At 45.5% G+C, this 17,572-nt stretch overlaps 1 protein-coding gene across 1 annotated transcript in view; it reads left to right on the forward strand.

Annotated features, from left to right (window-relative positions):
- Positions 1-14,918, forward strand: part of MMP21 (matrix metallopeptidase 21) — a 114,684-nt gene extending 99,766 nt beyond the window's left edge. Inside the window, exon 7 of the mRNA XM_086920251.1 lies at positions 14,535-14,918. Within this exon, the coding sequence (XP_086776377.1) occupies positions 14,535-14,837 (303 nt within the window). The 3' untranslated portion in view covers positions 14,838-14,918. The remainder of the gene's footprint in view (positions 1-14,534) is intronic.
- Positions 14,919-17,572: the final 2,654 nt, after the last annotated feature.

Raw genomic sequence — 17,572 nt, forward strand, 5'->3', positions numbered from 1 at the left:
AGGGGATTGACTGGAGTTACACCCAGTCGGGAACCAGCAGAGGGGTGCATGTCTCCCGGGCATGCACCAGGAGCACCAGGGGTGCCACTCGCATCCAGTTCGAGGCGCTCACTGCCAGCCGGCACCCTGCCCATGCAACCACATGGAGGGGAGGGGGGCAGCCGATAGTCCCATGCCAAGCCAATGGTCAGTGGTGCTGGTCGACCCCAAATTGGGGGGGGGGTGCGGGTAATGATACCCAGGTCTGTGAAGGCCGGGACAATTCCACTCCATTCTATCCCCAACCTGATTCCAGGCCACAACCACAGCTGCGAAAACTGACATAAACGTCATGAGGGGTACAAGGGCTACCACAAGGACCCCGGGGTATGCAGCTGGGGCAGGGGCCCGCGGGGGATCACCACGCGGTGGGACGGGGTGCCCACCTCACCAGCCTAACGATGAGAACTCGGACGGCGAAACAGGGAGACCAGCGCCAAATAAGAAAGAGAAACAAGCGCTCGCCATTTTATACTAAGCCCCGTCCTTTGCAGACTGGGGGGTGTGTTTTTATTTCTCCCCTCTTCTCCATTGGCTGGAATGTAAACAACAGGCGTGTTTTTGACTGTTGTTTTTACATTTCAGCCAATGGAGAAGAATGAGAAAGAACGTTAAAAAACACACCCCTCAATCCGAAAAAGACGGGGCTTAAATTGTCACTGAAACCTCTTCTCCAATGGCTGGCCAGCATTTAGGAGGCCAGCCAATGGAGAAGAGGGGCGGGGTTAACCCTCGCTACTAAGAAACAAAATCTCGCCAGCGAGAACGCGCAAGCGCAGCCTACGCTAGCCGAGACCTAAAAAGGAATCCCCCTCACATTTAACAACCTTGATTGAGACCGTCTGAATTATGTACCCAACATGTTTTATAGTGTCTTCGAAATATGCAGTTGAATTAGCTTCCAGTGCATTACAACATCCAGCCACCCGCAATAGCGGACATTTATGTATACATTGAAATCTAGTTACCCAGGTCATCTGCTGGGCTCCTGTTCATATAGGGAGGATTGTGATTAGTGAGGTAAATTTACCTATGTTGTGAGCTGGTGTGAATAAGTCAGAAACAATTTCTATACAGGACCCACTCGTCTCTCAGTGCACTGTGGGAGGTCAAAGAGTCCCAGCACATTTGGTGGTGCTGGAGTACCAAGACGCAAGTTTGGATTAGTAAAGAAGCTGGCATGTTCTTTGCTGTTCCCAGCTTTGAGTGCCTACCTTTTAGTTAAAGCAAAGTTGTCAAACAGACCTTTTGCTAACATCATATATAGATTGGACTTTGGTGCTGCCCATTGCAACCATTGGCTATCTTTGACCACCTTCTTTCAGGCATTGGCTTGAGACTTTTTCAAACACATTTTGGCTCAGCCCATAGCATACACCTCTAACCTAACGCTATTGGCTGTGTGATTGTATCGTTCTGCCTCCATTCCAGTACTTACATTAAATGGCTTGAGGGACTTAAGTACTACTTTAGGCCATTTTCGCTTCTTTTTCTGATGCCCTCCTGTTTTTCTTGCTACAGTGTGCTAAAGATGCATGCATTCGCTTTATCAATGATTGTTTATAGTATCCATAGACTTTTTAGGTTTATCCTACAGTGTACATGCGCTATCAGTGAAAGCTATTGTAATAAAAAAAGCTTTAAAAAGGGCTTAGAGCCCGCCCATTATTTACCAATACTTACCATTGGTTGGCTTCCACTTCACTCTGGTTCCCTTGCTTCTTACTAGTCACACCTCCTACTTCCTGTCAGCTGTTCGCCGCCCGCTGCAGTCTTTTCTGGGCTTGTGTCCATGCCATGGAGCATGAACCCAGCACATCTTCCTGTTTGCGGCCAGTGTCCTTCTATTGCCGTGTGCTGCCCAGGTACTTTTTTTTGTTACGTATGGCTATGCACTCTTATAGAGTGCATGGCACTGTACGGTCTCCCTCACCCTGCCATCCATTTTTCTCCCAACACCCCGCCGTCCATTACCACCACCCCTATTTCCGTTTTACTCCACCGCTGTCTGTTATGCCTCCCCCTAATGTATGCTTGGCCCCTCATCCTTCTGCTGTCAATTTTGTTACCACCCGCCCTCCTCCCTCATGTTGCTTTAGCCTCCGCCACTCGACAATGCTTGCATTCCCATTTGGCACAGGGTCAAGACTGATTTGCACATGGCTGGGTCCAAACTGGACCAAACTGGGGGGCATTTGATGGGACCATTGAATTGGACATTGGCCTTGGAGACCAGGTAACTGCAAACTCCATAAAGACCATTCCAACCTCCAAACACAATGATCACCCAACTACTCAAGCATTACATTTAGAGAGACAACAACCATTAGCCCCTTTTAGACTCCCCCAGTTATTATTTTTCCATTGGCCTCAACCCCATATGTCCTCATCCTGGCAGATATCCCTAAGCTTGGAAAGGGACAATATGAATCACACCAAGAATTAAAGAACAAATGCATGCACTGGCTAGCGAATCATAGATACTTCCGGTATGACGACGCTGAAGAGATTTTAACCACACGTAGAGTTGGATGGTTAGGTTGGAGGCGCAAGGGCAAGAAAGGTGATTGCATAGTGATTCATTTTAGAAACCACCGAGTTGTGCAAGAAATTCCAAATAGAGAGGATGGGAGAAAAATGGGTTCATTTCTAATCCTCCCATTGGGCTATTTTTATCCCCCTGAGAGTTTCTACGAAATCACAAGGCAATATGGGTGGGACTGGAGACACGAAAACTATAGTTACAACAAAGTTGCCATAGAACATTATTGGCCTAGGCAACAAATCTTCACTATTCCTACAGTAAACAGATTTAGTAGCCTTGAAGGAGTGGATTGACTTGAGGCCCAAGCCAGTTGGGCGAAACTCAGTTGGTTACTGAGTCCCGTGAGAATGATGTAGGGAACCGTACATTGTTAGGGGAAGGGTAACCTGTGGGAGCATGAGTGGCTCACCAGGGAATACCCATGAAGGCCCAAACAAGACCTTGACTTATAACCAACCATTTTCATCGTTCCTCGCATCTCCCCCACAGTCCTCCCTACCAGTTGCCAAAAAAACCAACTCTCTTGACCGCCCAAGGCTACGCGTTTTATCCTGCAACTTAGCAGGCCTGAACAACAAGACCGACGACCCCAAATGGGGTCATTTTATTGACCAACATGAGATCTGCATGTTCCAGGAGACGTGGGCAAGAGGGGCCATTTAAAATCGGGTTATGCTATATTCAATATCCCTGCAGCATCAGGTGGGAAAGGGAGACCTTCAGGAGGCCTGAGCACATGGGTGGCAGTCCACCTAGGGTGCTCGGCAATATGGTTAGAATCATCTTCAAAGGACATGCTGTGTGTCCTTCTGCATTTCTCCCCCAAGATCTTCATTGCCCTTTTAAATGTGTACTCAAGACCAGTCAGCGAGGGACAGGAGTCAAAAACTCTTGAGGAACTAACTTAATTTCTAGCCACCTTTGCAAATAATCACATGATAGTCATAGGAGGGGATTTTAATTGTCAGTTTGAGCCACTAGATTGCTTGCAAAAGGATAGCCTCTGTGAAAAAGATAAATACGGGGCCATCCCGGAGTCTTCATGCCCTCAGTCAAAATTTGGTCCCCTTTGGTGATCCAGATGAATTGCTTTGTTTTAAAATACTCCTTAAGGGCATGTACTGGAAGAACACAATCTGACTCAGCCAGTAATTATACTTTCACTAGAAATGGGAGAGCGTCCTTATTGGATTACATTTTAATCAACTCAAAATCCTGGCATATGGTTATTGATTTTAAAGTTATGGCACCACTAGATAGCGACCATAACGCCCTTGTGCTAGAATTACACGAGACTAATCCTGGGAGTACATCAAGTGTTTATTACCCTATTGACGATAGGCTGTCCCTCACAAATTGTAGGAGGAGAGTACGTTGGGCAGACATAAACCGGTTCCAGTTTAAATTGGGCTCCCTGTACGAAGCCCTTATCCCGGTGCACTTGACCGCAATTAATTCTGTACCTATTAATGGTGTCCGAATTGATCTCCAGATGGCTACCCAGAATCATACTGAGCTACTGGCTACTATGGTAGACTTATTTTTTCCTGTAAAAAACTTAGGCCTCATTGGAAATATCCCCACCCCTGGTATAATGATGAATGTCGCAAGGCCAAAAGAGCCCCGATTGCCTCTATTAAGGCTAGTGATCGTCCCCTAATTAAAACATCTAGAGCGGCCTGTAAGGCCAGTGTTAGTGAGGCAAAAAAAGGGTGGGAAAGCGACAAGTGGGATATCTTGAGAAGCTCTCTGGGTGCCTAGGATATGAGGACCTTCTGGAAAGTGGTCAACACAGGTAGTTGCGAGGCCAAATCTCCGATAGAGCCAAACCTGGAGACAGACGTATGGCGGGACCACTTCACGTCCCTATATTCAAGGGTAGAGACATTGGATGAACCAGCTGTCAATGTCTGTTATGTGGGGATGCATTTATGTCTACCCCCATAACACTGGATGACACCCCTGTGATATCCCTCAATGAGATAACTGGCGTCCTGTCAAAAATAGCACCGGGCAAAGCCCCCGGACTAGACAAATTCTTGGGGACGTTTTCCGTAGTGAACCTATTGTCTGGACGCTATACCTCTGGGTGTTATTCAAATCTATACTCCAAGGTATGGAGATCCCTGCTAGCTGGGCCGGAGCTGAAATAATCCCCATATATAAAAAGGGCTCACCGCTGTTGCCAATTAATTACAGGCAAATAAGCCTTATATATATATACATAAGAAGGGTCAGAAGGGAATATTTAATGACCATGCATTGCTATCATCCCTAACGTGTAGCTACCTGATAAATAGAATAGCAATGGGTCAGATAGGGTAGAACTATCTAAAAACTGTGTGATCAAATCAAGAATACAGTCACGAAATCCACAAGGAGTAATTCGTGGTGAGAAATAATTTTTCCCATCAGATACCCATCCTGTGCCGCCCTACATCATTTGGGAACCTTCACCCGAAGGAAGTGGTACACATCCACTGTAGATTAGGTAGACTGTAGCCTAATCTGGTGAAAGAGAACTAGGATGTAGTGGCTGATTGAGTGGCATCAGGGAGTAATCTGACTAGCAGTGCAAAACATAAATGATAGTGGTGCTAAGTGCAAAATGAGTGGGTAAGATTGGGTTGTGGAAATGGAAACGAACAAGTTTAATAGAATCCTATCCACACCCAAGGCTAAAAACAGAGCAAGTAGTGTTCAACAAATGACTACTCAGATGGATTGTAGGTCGACATGTTTCTGCAGTTGATGTAGAGTCAAGAGATCTCTTCCTGCTTCATCAGGACCTTAACATAATGCTACTGCTTAGTGTACAAAAAGTGAGAAAAATAAATGAAAATCATATCACCTGGTGTGCGTCCATGTAGATGATTCAGGTGGTCAAGTAATAACAATGGACAAACAAACAGAAAAGACACACAGTTAATGGCGCATCTCAGGTCCACTATCATATGTACGCAGATGATACGCTACTCTACATAAAGATCCATTCACTTGAGGACATCAAATCTCTCAACACAACTCTGAAAAAACTCAGTCCTGGCTGGCTGAAAACCATTTGAAACTATACACCCTCAAAACCGAATTCCTCCTAATCGCTCCCCACAACCATTCTACCATCATTCACGACTGGCTGAATCACCTAACAGAACTCAAAGGTCAACCACTCATTGTTGATTCAGCAAAATCACTGGGAATAACGCTGGACAGAAACCTTAACATGCAGAAACACATCAGTGCCTCTACATAAGAAGCAAACTTTCAAATAACCACCATGGGAAAACTGAAACCCGTTGTGCCCGCATATGACATTCAAACAGGCAGTGCAAGCCTTAGTAATCCCAAGAGTAGAATATGGGTGTGTCGCTCTTGGCGGCCTTCCCAGATCAACGACGGCCCAGCTAAGAACCACAATCAACACATCAGCTGGACTGATCACAGGCTCCAAAAGAAACCGTCATATCTCCCGGACCTTAGAGCTCTCAACTGGCTGCCCTTCGAAACGAGAATTCATCTGAAAATCGCATGTTTGACGCACAAGGCCCTACACCACAATACCCCAGTTATTTAACACAAAACTGACACTCTTGTGTGGTAACAGATCCACCAGGAGCTCCAGGAATCTTCTTCTGAAACTGCAAAGATTTGCCAAGAAAAAACATATAACCGATCCTTCTCAGGAAAATGCCCACAGGATCTGAAATGCCTTACCACCAGAAACGAGACCGAACCCCTCTACTGCCTTTTTCAGAAAAGAAGTGAAAGTGACCCGGACTATTAGCTACTACCCTGTATTTGACCTCTCTCAACATGATTTGAACTATATTCTCTTGGACAATATGTTGTCTAATAAATTAGGTATGTAAACTTGTAATATATAGATTATCTATTGTTAGCTATTTCTGTGTACTAGACTCAATCCTATATTTGTCTACTATATTTGTATCTGCTCCCTACATCTTTCCTGTAAAGCGCTCTGATACCTACAAGGTTCTTTTTTGCGCTATATAAAACTCTCAACATAACATAAAATAAAATAAAATGAATAAATAAATGTGAATGGTATAGAATCTGATCCCACTGTAGTGCGTAGATGTCCAACCCGAGTCTCCTACAGGCTTTACTTTCAATTTAATTTTAATAACAGTTAAATGAGTAGTAATACTTATTATCATAGTGTGGATCCCAGAGACTGAAAAGTAGTATAAACAATTATTTGCATTCACCCAGTTATATGTGTTATTGTTATAGGCCTTTAATAACCCTAATGCCATCCACAGACACTTCTGGGGCTTTGGGTATAAACAGTTGGTACTATCCAGGCACACTTTTTCAGGAGGAAGCAAGGAAACTCATTACATTCTATATTGCTCTGACCTCTAAAACCTTTTTAGGTTTTGCCTACGCTGCGCATTTTCTATCTCTCTGAGACATTCTGTTCATTTATAGTGGACCTACAGCCCACGCATAGCTTACCATTGGTTAGCTTCAGCATTGCTCACATTTGTTTCATTCCGTTTGTTATTGCATATGTGCATCATGTCCTCTTGTGATTGTCCCTCCCCTGGAGCATGGACCAAGTACTTTTGTCCTTCCACTGCTCCCTTTTATGGAGCTACTTTTTGTGTGTTCAAGCACTCCATGTGAATGTTTGTGTTTTCAGTCAGTCTCCCATATCGATGTAGCTTCTATACCCTCCCACATGCCCCCTTCCATGTTGCTCCTTTTCCCTCCCAGCCCACCTTGCCCACAATGTAAGCAAATCAGCCCATCTATGACAGCGAATATGTCCATTGCTGTGTCACAAAATATGCTTACACTCCAAAGTGTGCCTTCCAAATAAAGATGCTTCATCATTATTTTTTGTCCCCCAAATATATTTTATGGGCTAACTCATTGTTTCTGTTGCAAACTTCTAGTTTGTTCAAAATACCGTGCTCACCAGTGCAGTGCCTCTGTGAAACCTTGACAAAACACATGAGTGACTTCTCTTCAGAAATTAAGGGGCCGAAAGAACTTGAACTTGGGTTCTGACATAGGCTGTGACTGCATTCCTCCAGGCCACTGTATTCTACAACTCTCAGCACTGCACTCTACTTTACGCCACTCTACTCTATACCACCCCACTTTACTCCACTGCACTCTTTGCCACTCTATGCCATTGTACTCTGCACCACTCTACTCTGTGCCACTGCATTCTACACTTCTGTACACCACTGCAGTTTACGCCACTCTACTCTTCTCTGCTCCACTCTACACCATTGCACCCTATGCCATTGCACTCTATGCCACTCTACACTGCACCACTCTACTCCACAGCACTCTACGCCCCTTTACTCTCCTCCACTCTACCCCACTCTGCACCACTGCACTCGATGCCACTCTACACCACTCTACTCTACGCCACTCTACTCGGCACCACTCTACACAACTGCACTCTACCCCACCGCATCCCTCGTCACTCTTTTCTGTGTCACTCTACGTCACTGCACTCTACGCCACTATCCTCTACACCACTCTTCTCAACACCACTCTACGCCATTGCTCTCCACACCACTCTGCTCTACCGCACTCTACTCTCCGACATTCCAACTCTACTCTATGCCTCTCCACTTAACTCTGTGCCACTCTACTCTGCTATACCAGTCCACACTACTAGGTCAATCCACACCGCTCCATGCCATACCACTCCACTCTATGCCATGCTACTCCATTCCAAGCTGCTGTACAACATGGCTAAAAGCCATTCGCAGAACCAATAACTCTCTCATAGGAGAACCCTAGTGGATTTGCCAATGCTTGTTTTCTACATTTGCATACCATCCAGGCTCTAAATAAGTCCATTGGTAGTATTTAGCACTAGAAATATGGCTGCTTTTATTCACGGTACATTACCACTTGTCTATCAGTTCATCTTAAGTTAGCTTTATGTATGTAATGCTGAGATTGGCTCAGCCTCCCAGAATGCTTAGTGAGAAGTAGGGACCACTAGTAGGCAGCGACAGTTGGCTAGTTTGTCTTCACGTGCTGTCTGGGATTAGGTGGCTGGTGCTAATAGATGATTGGTCACCTGCTGTTAGCCATTAATAGCTGCTAATGGTGATTCCTTTCACTATTCTCCCTTGGTTTCCGACGATGACTGTGTAACTCTGCAGAGAGAGTTAATCATTTTTTTTTGTTACAAAGCTTCATTCTCGCTTCACTGCCCTTATGGGATGCTCTCCACACCAGCCATTGGCCTACATATTCCATGACCTAGCAGTTTGAGGCTTTTTGGAATAGGTGTTGAATGAGCACAAATACATTTATTACAATAGATATGTACGCTTCAATGCCTCGTATGGGGTAGTAAGCACTATATAAATACAATTACCGTAACAGATAGATATATGCTTCCCGATTCACAAAGGTAACTTCAGTTGCAAATGTGTGTTTGTGACCAAATTTACCTTTGAGCCTGGGTAGTGCATGCGTTGCTCTGCGAGGCATGCTGTATTCATTTAGGGACTTGAAGATCTGCCCACTCCCGGACCATATTTTCCATTGACTTGTGTCATTCTCCACTGTAAACTGTGACTGTTCATTATTCAAGTCAAGTCAAGTCAAGTCAGAGAATTTATATAGCGCACTACATACCCAGAGGGTCTCAAGGCGCTTAGAAAGGGGTGTGGAATTACTTGTCAAAAATCCACGTTTTAAGTTGCTTTCTGAATGCTAGGTGGTTCTGGGTAAGGCGAAGGTAAGCGGGGAGTGAGTTCCATGTTTTAGCAGCCAGGTATGAGAAGGATCTGCCTCCCATGGTGGTCATGTTGATGCGAGGTACAGTGGCGAGGGCTTGGTTGGAAGAACGTAGTTGGCGGGAGGGGGTGTAGAAGGACAGTCGAGAGTTGAGGCATTCTGGTCCGATGTCGTAGAGTGATTTGTGTGCGTGGGTTAGCAGTCGGAAAGTGATCCTCTTCTTGACGGGTAGCCAGTGGAGGTCTTTAAGGTGACCAGAGATGTGTTCGTTGCGTGGAATGTCTAGTATGATCCTGGCTGAGGCGTTTTGGATTTGTTGGAGTTTCTTCTGGAGTTTAGCGGTAGTGCCTGCGTAGAGGGTGTTTCCGTAGTCCAGTCGGCTCGTGACCAGAGCATGGGTGACTGTTTTCCTTGTTTCGGTGGGGATCCAGCGAAATGTTTTTCTGAGCATGCGAAGAATGTTGAAGCAGGAAGAGGATACGGCGCTGACTTGTCTGTTCATTGAGAGTGAAGAATCCAGGATGACGCCTAGGTTCCGTGCGTGGTCTGTCGGGATGGGTGCTTTTCCAAGGGCTTCAGGCCACCAGGAGTCGTCCCATGCAGAGGGGGATGTACCTAAGATGAGGACTTCTGTTTTGTCTGAGTTCAGTTTCAGACGGCTTTGTTTCATCCATTCGGCAACTTCTTTCATTCCTTCGTGTAGGTTAGTTTTGGCGGTGCTGGGGTCATTGGTGAGGGAAAGGATTAGTTGAGTGTCATCCGCGTAAGAGATGATGTTGAGGTTGTGTTGGCGGGCGATGGTCGCGAGGGGGCTCATGTATACGTTGAAGAGGGTGGGGCTGAGTGAGGATCCTTGTGGTACGCCACAGATGACTTCAGTGGCCTCGGACTTGAATGGTGGGAGGCGGACTCTCTGGGTTCTTCCGGTGAGGAACGAGGTGATCCATTCAAGTGCTTTTCCTTGGATTCCGATGTTATTGAGGCGCTGTAGAAGGGTGCTGTGGCAGACTGTGTCGAATGCTGCAGAGAGGTCGAGGAGGATGAGGGCGACTGTGTCTCCATTGTCCAGTAGAGTTCGAATGTCGTCTGTTGCTGCGATGAGGGCGGTCTCAGTGCTGTGTTTTGCTCGGAAGCCAGATTGTGAGGAGTCGAGGGATTTGTTGGCTTCGAGGAAGGCGGCGAGCTGGTTGTTGACAGCTTTCTCGATGACTTTGGCCGGGAATGGAAGGAGCGAGATGGGGCGGTAATTTTTGAGTTCGGTGGGGTCCGCTGTGGGTTTTTTCAGAAGGGCGGTGAGTTCAGCGTGTTTCCAGTCTTCCGGGAAGGTGGCGGAGTTGAAGGAGCAGTTGATGACGTCTCGGAGTCCCTCCTTAGCACCGCCATGTTTCATTTTGTAACATTTTGTAACCTCCCATGGCGACATCCCCTTTTATGTGTGTTGTTACTTGGTAGGCTTTAATTACAGCCTTTGAGCACTATTGTCTCAAATAGGTTTGTCCTGCCTGCAACACGCTCTCTCCTAACGCTTAAAAAAAAATGTACAGCATGGGCGCTGGCATTTGCAATGTAATAGGTCTCACATTTGCAAGAGTTTAAGCTATTGACATTGTAAATGACAATGCCTTTTACTTATCTGTTTTAAAACATATGAATAAATGGCATGGTCATTTGCAGTGCCAATAGCTCAAACTCTCGTAAATGCGAGACCTATTGCATTGCAAATGCTTTTTACTGTCTGCCAGGAAATCGCAAAGGGATTTAGGAGGGAGGAGATCTCTGCCTCGAGGTCTCCACAGTTATATATACCTCTCAAGGCGTGGGAAGGGAGCATTTACAGGCGAGGTCTGCCTAGGAAGGTTGGGAAACCAGTATGTCTGTGAGCATTCCCAAATTTTGAGGTGAACCTTTCCTACCCTGGAAGTTGTCAGAGATTTACTTCAGAAAGGGACTGGAATAGCTCTTTCCGGAGGAGGAAGAAGAAGAATCAATCACCCCCCAGATTTGCTGGGGGTGTAAAGAAATAACTTTCTCAGTAGGAAAAAACATTCCCCCCTTGGAAAAAAATGTGCATTTCCACTGAGGAGCCTAATCCCCCTGTGCAGTTCTCAGCTATTGCGAATCCCTGACTTTGGAAAAAGGAGCCTGGCGGGTCTTCCCAGAGAACACCTGTAAAAGCAAACATGGTGCCACTTTTCATGTGTAGTAGTGAGAATAGTGGTGAAGAGCAAAAGTTGGAAAAGTAAGGACAGGTGCAGATCTCTGCCTTTACTTTTCCAACCTTTTAAGGTCGAGCCTGGGCAGCGCATGCGCTGCTCTGCAAGGCATGCTGTATTGAGGTAGGGACTTGAAGCTCAGCCCACTCTCCGCCCATATTTTTCATTGGCTTGTATCATTATCCACTGTAAACTGTAGCCGTTCATTGGTCAAAAGGCTTAGTAGTCCCTCCTTAGTACCGTCTTGTCTGATTTTGTGACCTTCCATGGCGACATCCCCTTTTATGTGTGTTGTTACTTGGTAGGCTTTAATTACAACCTCCGAGCACTATTTTCTCACATATCTTTGTCCTGCCTGCTGTTGCCAGCAGGACACGCTCTCTCCTAACTCTTTTTTCAGGTTGAGCCTAGAGCAGCGCATGCGCTGCTTGCTCGATCTTTAGTAAAGAGCAAAAACAAGTGCTACCTACCAGAGTTTAGCTGGCCTGAAGTGCGTGCATGCGCAGCCGCCATCTGTCTCCTCCGTCACGGGTCATTAAGTTGCTTTCCCCTCTGCCTCCGTCCGATCACTTTAACTTTCACTTTCGTGGCTTGGCTGGCTTGTTTTATTTAAACTAACTGCAGACCTACGCAAATTCGCCCTTTAAAATTTACAGCACAAGTGCACAGTCAACAATGGCCCCTGCAGCGTCTCCCGCCGCACTTTCAGGTAGGCACCCTCTTTCACTTAAACACGTGCCCCCCACCCCTCCCCCCCAAGGCACCACGCTGTAGACATCTTAACTATCATTAAAATGAGTTCCCGTTCTTGTATGGATTGATTCCTATGTAAACATCGCAGGGGTTGTTTTCTTCTCTTTTCATTTGAGGTATTTGACCGTTATAAACGAGTCTCTTTAAATGTCTTAGTGAAAATAATCACGCTAACAAAAGCGTCAACTGATTAGGAGTCGCTCGGATTTGGGCAGACCAAACAGGCTGTGCCAGGCATGTCCTGCTGTTTTCTTCCATCTATACTGGCATTTCCGGCTGAGATTTTATTGCATAGAACTATTTAATTCCTCAATTTAGCAGTCTGTAGAGTGCCAGAGAGCGCAAAGGAACACTTGGGACTCACAAGGGGTGAGAGTGCGAGCGTGTAGAGGCAGGCTGTGGGGAGCTTGTGGAATACACTTCAAGACTACTTCAAGCTCTTGAGTTCAATGGTCTTTTGATATGCCCTGATGGATCTCCTAGTATGCTGAAAAATGGCGCAGAAATGCCAATTTTTTTTTTCTGCACTGCTATTTCTGGTATCCTCCAGGTGCAAAACAGCATGTGCATCCAGGGGCGTAAGAATGTGATGAGGGGCCTTGAGGCTTCCTTTTCTCACAGATATTCAGTGATTTCAGCCTGAATTAGAGGACCCCCTCTGGGGGTTGGGGTAGCCTACAGTAGGCCACCTCCTCACCCCCCGTCCGATGGGAGCCTGTGTTTTGCCGCTGAGTGCCAATAGTCCAATAGTATTTATTATGCCTAGGTGCTATCTGCTTTTCAGGACTATTTTTTTTGCAAAACTTGTTTTAAGCGAGAAGGTGATGATTTCAGACTACTTTTTCAGAGGAAAGAGGAAGACCTTCGTACTGGGGCAAGTGAAAGCATTAGCTTTTAAGTCATTGAGATTGATGGCTCTGAGCCAATCTCACTGTTGAACCCTTGAGCAGAAATGGCAGAGAACTGTGAAATCCTGAGCTTTATATGTCTTCCTTTGCTGATCTAGGCCTCACAAAGTTTGACTTCATAAGTAATTGCTGATGTACTACCCCTCCTCAGCCTGGCCCATTTTTGAGCAGCCTCAGGTCAGTGTGAGGAAGCTTCCTACTTAACCACACACAAACACATAACCACACACACAACCACACACACACCACACAAACACACACACACAAACACATAACAACACAACCACACACACCACAACCACCCACACTGCCACATGCACAACTACACACACACACACAACCACACACACTACAAACACAAGCACACACACAACTGCAACCACACACACACAACCACACACACACACCCACACAACCACACCCAACCACACACACCCAACCACACACACTACCACATGCACAACCACACACAAACCACACACACACAACCACACACACCACAACCGCACACACACAACCGCAACCACACACACAACCACCCACACAACCACACACACCCAAACACACACACCCAACCACACATACAACCACACGCAACCACACACACACAACCACACACACAACCACACCGTCAGTGCACACTTTCACCAGACACACACACCATCAGTCGTCAGTTCACGCTTTCACCGGGCACAAACACCACCAGCCGTCAGTGCATGCTTCCACTAGGCACACACACCACCAGCCGTCAGTGCACGCATCCACCAGGCACACACACCACCAGCAGGCAGAGCACACTTCCACCAGGCACACAAACCACCAGCCATCAGTACACAATTTCTACAGGCAAACACACCACCAGCCATCAGTGCACACATCAATTGTTAACGCATCCACAATTAACTATTGTAGCAATCGCAGTATGGCACAGTTTACTTTTAAACATATTCATCTAAAGCACAGCATGCCACCATTGCTACAAAAATAAATACACATTTTTTGGCCTACAATTTATAGACTTTTGTTGCAAATGCTTGTTTTTTTGGGCATTTACAAGAATTTAAGCTATTGGTATTGTAAATGACATTGCTTTTTAGTTATCTCTTTTAAAAACAACACATAAATAAAGGCATTGTCATTTACAATGCCAATAGCTCAAGCTCTCGTAAATTCAAGACCTATTGCATTGCAAATGTTTGTTCTTGAATAGCGCTCATGATGTTAGCTCTTGTCTTATCACGTGTGATGCATTCATTAAACAATTCATGAATTACAGATGCTATTATCAAAGAAAGTTACATGAAAACAATACCATGTGTTTTCTTTTGTTTACAGGTGTATGCCTTTGACGTCAAAAGGAACAGGGTGGCCAATCACTATCCAAAGAGGATCGTTGACGTGTTCCCAGCAGTCGTACGGAACAACCACCCTTTTGGCAACATTGACGCTGCGTATTATTCTTATACGCACAATTCCATTTTCCTATTCAAGGGGACGGAGTACTGGAAAGTGGTCAGCGACAAAGACAGGCAGCAGAATCCGAAACTTCCCCGCAACGGATTGTTTCCGAAGAAGAACATATCCGAGCAGTGGACGGATATCTGCAATGTCCACAGCTCCATGCTGAAAATGCGATGAGGGCCCGGAAATGCTTCCTTGTGATGGCACGAACGTCTGGAGCTTTTCGCAGTCCGAATTCCCAAGTGACTCCGTTTGCCAAGCGCCTGTCACAACGGAGCTCTGCTGCTAGACATGCCCCGCTCGCGTGCACTCACAGGCGTCCTGTTTCCTACGCATCCCCCGCTGCCTGATCCCATGGGGAATATTTCTTTCGGCGCGCGCATACACTGTCTGTGTGCTGGGGTCGGCTCCATCCGTCTGGAAGAGCAAACATCTGGCAAACTCCACTGCAGACGTCTTCATTAGTTCTTCAACAGTCTCTGTTCTCCACGCTGATTGGGCACTGATCCACGGAGCGCCAGTTGTTTCAGACCAGCGTGCCTGTTATGTGTGTGTTTTTATAGTGACATGATGACGCCACGGGCCTAGGATTGCTTTAAGATGGCGTCAACGAGACGTGTGTTTTATACTGAATGACAACAGGTGGGATGTAGGAAAGTCCCATCAGGCATGAGTAAAACTGTATTTCTTTGTTATTATTTATTCTGTTATCAATGTAAGGATGTTTTGTATTAGACCTTGGGGGTCCCGAGGATGCACTCTACGAAACCTAACGATAAGCCAAGGGTTATCAGATTTATTGACGCACTACAGCTCAAACCCCTCAGCACAGCTCCAGATACCTGACATGAGTAAGGTTTTTTGACTGGACACGTGACCCTCGAGGTCTTTATTGCCACCATGTGTAGCAGGCCTGCGAACCATCCAGGTCCCTCTGAGGAGAAAGCCATGGGAATGGGACAGACTTGAACTTTATTTCTTATCTCATCCTCAAGGAGGCACAGAGTGAGAACTGGGGTGTTTGGCAGTCGCACAGAACAATGGGATAGTCTGGTGCACGCTATGGTTTTGCATCTGCACCTTACACATACCCTGGAAGGCGTGCTCCGTCGACAGACAGCTATCTTGGGACCGAGGGACCTTTGTAGTCCAGAGCGGGCCTGCTGCTGAGATATGTTGTGCTAAGCAACTGACGGAGGATAAGAGCTGAGGCCTGAGGTGCCAAGAGCGCCAGGTTATTATCCACTGCTAACACCAGACCACATGGAAAGATACTTGGTCCAAAATATAAGCATATAGGAAATTAGCCGTATCTGATTTTCATTGTTTATCACTTTTCTATGTATGAACGCACATTGTTCTGAACGAAGCATTTTTTTGTGGAGTTTTTCTTTGTAGGAAGTTACAGTACTGTAATCTCTAATGAGAGGCACTTAACGTGAGGTATTGTTGAAAGTACACAATTACCAAGTGGGATATTTAATCTGTTTTTATTAAATGTTTACTTTTGCACTTTTAGCTCATTTTTTGCAAGTGTTCAATTATTCATTTCAATTTGAACAAGAACACAGATATAACAAAAACAGAAAATATTCTTGCAGTTTAGGGCAAACAGGCTTTTCTGGTTTGGAGTTTTCCCATCGTTTTTTAAAATGACATATTACGTTTGCCTTATTTGTTTCCTATTTATATTGTAGGCATTTTTCTAACGCACTGGTTTCTTATTTTAATTACATTTTTACTTAACTGTCTACACGAACAACAGAAAACTTTAAGTCTAGACATTTTTCACCATGTCAGTATATTGGAATTGCATTTATATAGGTCTTACTACCCCTGACGAGGCGTCTAAGCGCCTTTTCGGCGAGTAGCGCGCTACTCCGGGACCCATAGAGGATTAGTGTTGAATTAGTATAGTGAAACGTGCAAGTACATTTTAAGTTATGGATAGGTTAGTCATTTATTTGGATTTGGAATGATAGCAGAAGGATAGAGGAGGAAAAAAGGTTTGTATTTATATAGCGCTTGTTACCCCTGATGGGGTGTTGAAGCACGCTATTCAGGAAGCCCGTAAAGGATTAGTGGTGAATTAATATGGTAAAATATGAAAGTAATTTCAGTGGTGGATATTAGTCAGTTATTTGGAGTGAGAAGAATAGCGGAGGGATAAAAGGGGAAGAAAGGTTTGCATTCATATAGCACTTGTTACCCCTGATGGATGTTGAAGCGCTTTTCTAGCGAGTAGCACGCCACTCCGGAACCCATCAGGATTAGTGTTGAATTAGTATGGTCAAACATGAAAGTAATTTTAGTGGTGGATATGTTAGTCAGTTATTTGGATTGAGAAGGGTTGGGGAGGGGTAGAAAAGAGGGAAGAGTTTAGAGAGGTTTGTTTTGGGGGATCGGTATAGTAAAAGAGGTGTCAGATGATGCAAGGAGGGGTAGAGTAGGAGAGAGTCTAGAAAGGGTTATTTTGGGGATCATGGTAATGGTATGGGGTTTGGGATACATGAGAGAGTGGATGTAGAGGATATATTGATAGATGTATAGGATGAGAGATAGGGCGGTGCATTGGAAAGAGCAGTAGAAAGAAGTTTGAGATCAGTCAGAAGGTTGGGTTAGAGGATATATTGAGCGAAGTACAGGCGAGAAATAGGGAAGTGCATTGGAAATGCTAAGTTAGAAGAAAGTGATAACTATATAGATACATAAGTACATTGAAAGTATATAGATGCATAAAGGAGGTATGTATCTTGGGCAGCATTTCTGGCCCTGGTCAGTCTCAAACAGGCTCAAACAGGCAACTGCCCTTGTCCTCTCCACCCTTAACAGGCGTAAACAGGCAACTGCCCTTGTCCTCTCCACCCTTAACAGGCTCAAACAGGCATCTGCCCTTGTCCTCTCCACCCTTA

This window comes from Lissotriton vulgaris, chromosome 5 (genome assembly GCF_964263255.1).
Source record: "Lissotriton vulgaris chromosome 5, aLisVul1.2, whole genome shotgun sequence".
Taxonomy (NCBI): domain Eukaryota; kingdom Metazoa; phylum Chordata; class Amphibia; order Caudata; family Salamandridae; genus Lissotriton; species Lissotriton vulgaris.